We start from the raw sequence: 3001 nt of genomic DNA, 5'->3' as shown, positions 1-3001 counted from the left end.
ATAAATAATTAAATTATTATATTTATTAATGAATTTGACATTCACCGTATTAATATACTGTAATAAACATTTATTAGTTATTAAGAATTTATATTGACGTTTCCTATATACACTTGACATTGTTAGTTTCATTCAATTTATTAGTTTAATTAATTATGTTGATTTTGTATATGTACACTATTGTGTACTTAAGAATCACTATTATATAAATTGTAAATTGACGCTCACTTTTCGATAGTAGTATAAAATGACATGTAATTGTATTTGTATGAAATTTGTAATGTTGAAAAAATAAACTAGCTAATAAATCCGCGAGGTCAATCACCAAGAACAACTTTTACTATAGGGAAATTGTGGAAAGAAAATTAGCGTCTTTAAAACTAAGTTCAGAATGTTTATCTTTGAAATATAATTGACTTATATTTTAAATTTAAAAGAGCGGCGATCGTCTAGTGGGAGAACCTCTGCTTCTCAATGGAGAAGTTGATAGTTCGGGAAATAATAAAGAAATTAAATTGCTGTGAACTTTGTTAACTTTAATACTAACTGCGTTAAAATGAGTTTACTGAAAAATAAGGACAGAAAATAACGATAAGACAAATTTTTATTTAGCAAACAATGAAAAGCTTAGGAAATGAAACTATTTTTCCGGATCTAAATCGCGTATATTTGTTTTTTCAAACAAACCGACGTTTCGGGCCCTTTACAGGTCCCATGGTCACGGTTGACAGTCAACACTATGAAAAAACAGTACTTCCGAATAACATACGAAGTCTCCGAAAGAAATACTAACTTAACGTGTATATTCCTTAAAAACGTATTTGATGCACTGTAGGAGTTAGCCCCCGTACCTTTCTACATAATTTTTGATTATACCGATCGCTAGGCTATGCGAGAAGGGCACTATAACCTGTGCGTGCACAGGAATCTTTTAAGTTCAAGTTCTGACCCCAGATCAGCCAGTGTACAGGACCGTCATAGACTGTTGTCACTTGTCACCACTGAGTTCATCCGGTTCTCAAGACACGCACAGTACCCTACACTGAACGCTGTAGGAACCAGCTTAATACACAATATTGGTTATAGATTCACTTCCTTAACTCACAATTATAATGAAAATAATCACAATTATTCGGCCCGCGACGGCGACGCTTCGTGCTAGCTACAGAGGCGACGCCATCTTGACAATTTTTTATCGAGCTTTTATTACTTCGCTGATAGTTCAAATCTCTGTGGCGAAACTACACATTGGCTTCAATCTCTATGTTACGAAAGTTTACTAGCAATACCTCTCCTTTCAAGCGAATTAAAATATAGTCATCAAAAGTTTCGTGTCTCTTGGAAAACGTCTGAAGTCCTCAATCATCATATCGGGCACTTGTGGTGGATTACGTAGGCCATAATTCACCCTTTTCCTTAGATAATAAATGCCCATTGATGCCGTGCCTATTGTGATGATCATACATAACAAAAGTTATGTAGATGTCCACGGAGTAATTTTGGCCCTCTAGCAGATCTTTCAGAACGTATACCTGCTACGATAAGTCGTCCTTTCAGTATTCTCACTTTTTGTAGGTGATTTTAAATTCTTTGTAACATTTTCGTCGATTTCTTATGCCCTGATTGACAAGGAATCGATCATTCCTATGCACTGTACATCTTTTCCTTCCAGAACCAGACCTTCTACTGAAAGAATCAATCTCTTGAAACCTCTTCTAAATCCTTTGAACCTTAGAATGCGAAATTTCGAGCCTCAGGGCTACACAACTTGTGTTAAAACCTTCAACGAAAAGAGTGACGAGATTACTAGCTACTACAGTGAGTCGTAATGAAACTTGTTTAAGTGAACCCTACTTGTGCAGTACTTCTATTAATCAATAAAATGGTGAAACTAAGGAATATTTGCACAACTGACCATAAATGAACAGGAAAAAAAACGACGTAACTTGAAGAATTTTTGCCTTAAAATATAATTTTGGAATGTTCATTATTAGCGGCCAGTATGCGTAATTAAACATGGAATATTCATTAGGAGCTCGGTTTTTTTGCAAAATGGTGTATATATTTTTACCGGTGCACTAAATAATGTGTCAAAATGTTTATTCCATCTTTAACATATTTCTTTTTAACATTATGCATGTATTTATACCATGTCATTCATCTATTTTTTGTAATAATACTGCACTATAGTTTCTTATTATATTGATATAAATATCGAACAAACACAAAGAAAAATTCTTTCAATCCGACTGCCACCAGCATCTGTCGCCTCAACGTGGCTACACGTAGTCCAATCGGATAGAAGGAATATTTATTGTGTAGCTTCGATCTTTGCATCAATAATATTTTAAAAATACATTTCAACCGAGCCAAAACAAGATTCATAGATAACATAGATTGAATATTCTATTCCAGGATACGGTCGTGAACATTTCTGGACATCAGGCACCGATCTAGCAGAAGAAGGCAACTTCTTCTGGATGGCGAACGGCAGACCCCTTACATTCGTCAACTGGAATGCAGGGGAACCTAACAACTTCCGATATGAGAACGGTGAAGAAGAAAACTGCCTTGAACTCTGGAATAGAGACGACAAAGGGTTAAAGTGGAACGATTCCCCATGTTCATTCGAAACTTTCTTCATTTGTGAAGTAAGAACAGACTGATGGTCTGTAGTTTTGTGCGTTTGTCACTGCTTGTTTGACCTGACTGTTTTTATCAGTGTTTATTATGTATAGCAAACATTGACTTACAATTATATGGACGTCGGATCCGCGCTAAAAAGTGTCCGAACTTATAGGGCGTTAAAATCGTATACAGAGCGTCATTCACGCTTTAGTCTTCGTTTGTTCGACTGACAGCGAAGCAAGCAAAATTAGACAGTACTGCGATGACATTACAATTTAAATTCAACGTTTTAGCTTTTTCATATTCCTTTACATGTCACTACGTTTACGTTGACTTGGGACATTTTTTTCGTGGTTTTTGTATTAGACCCGTC

The 3001-nt window shown here is 35.4% G+C and overlaps 1 protein-coding gene across 1 annotated transcript; it reads left to right on the top strand.

Annotated features, from left to right (window-relative positions):
• Positions 1 to 1736: 1736 nt before the first annotated feature.
• On the top strand, positions 1737 to 2651 carry LOC113238526 (C-type lectin 37Db-like; the record flags this gene model as incomplete). Its single annotated transcript, XM_026475351.1, has 2 exons — positions 1737 to 1818; positions 2416 to 2651. Coding segments are annotated over exons 1-2 (318 nt in total), but the record flags the coding sequence as incomplete, so codon positions are not given.
• Positions 2652 to 3001: the final 350 nt, after the last annotated feature.

This window comes from Hyposmocoma kahamanoa, unplaced genomic scaffold (genome assembly GCF_003589595.1).
Source record: "Hyposmocoma kahamanoa isolate Upper Pololo Valley unplaced genomic scaffold, ASM358959v1 96463, whole genome shotgun sequence".
Taxonomy (NCBI): domain Eukaryota; kingdom Metazoa; phylum Arthropoda; class Insecta; order Lepidoptera; family Cosmopterigidae; genus Hyposmocoma; species Hyposmocoma kahamanoa.
The sequence above is the reverse complement of the archived record's forward strand: the minus strand, read 5'-3'. Positions and strand labels throughout refer to the sequence as shown.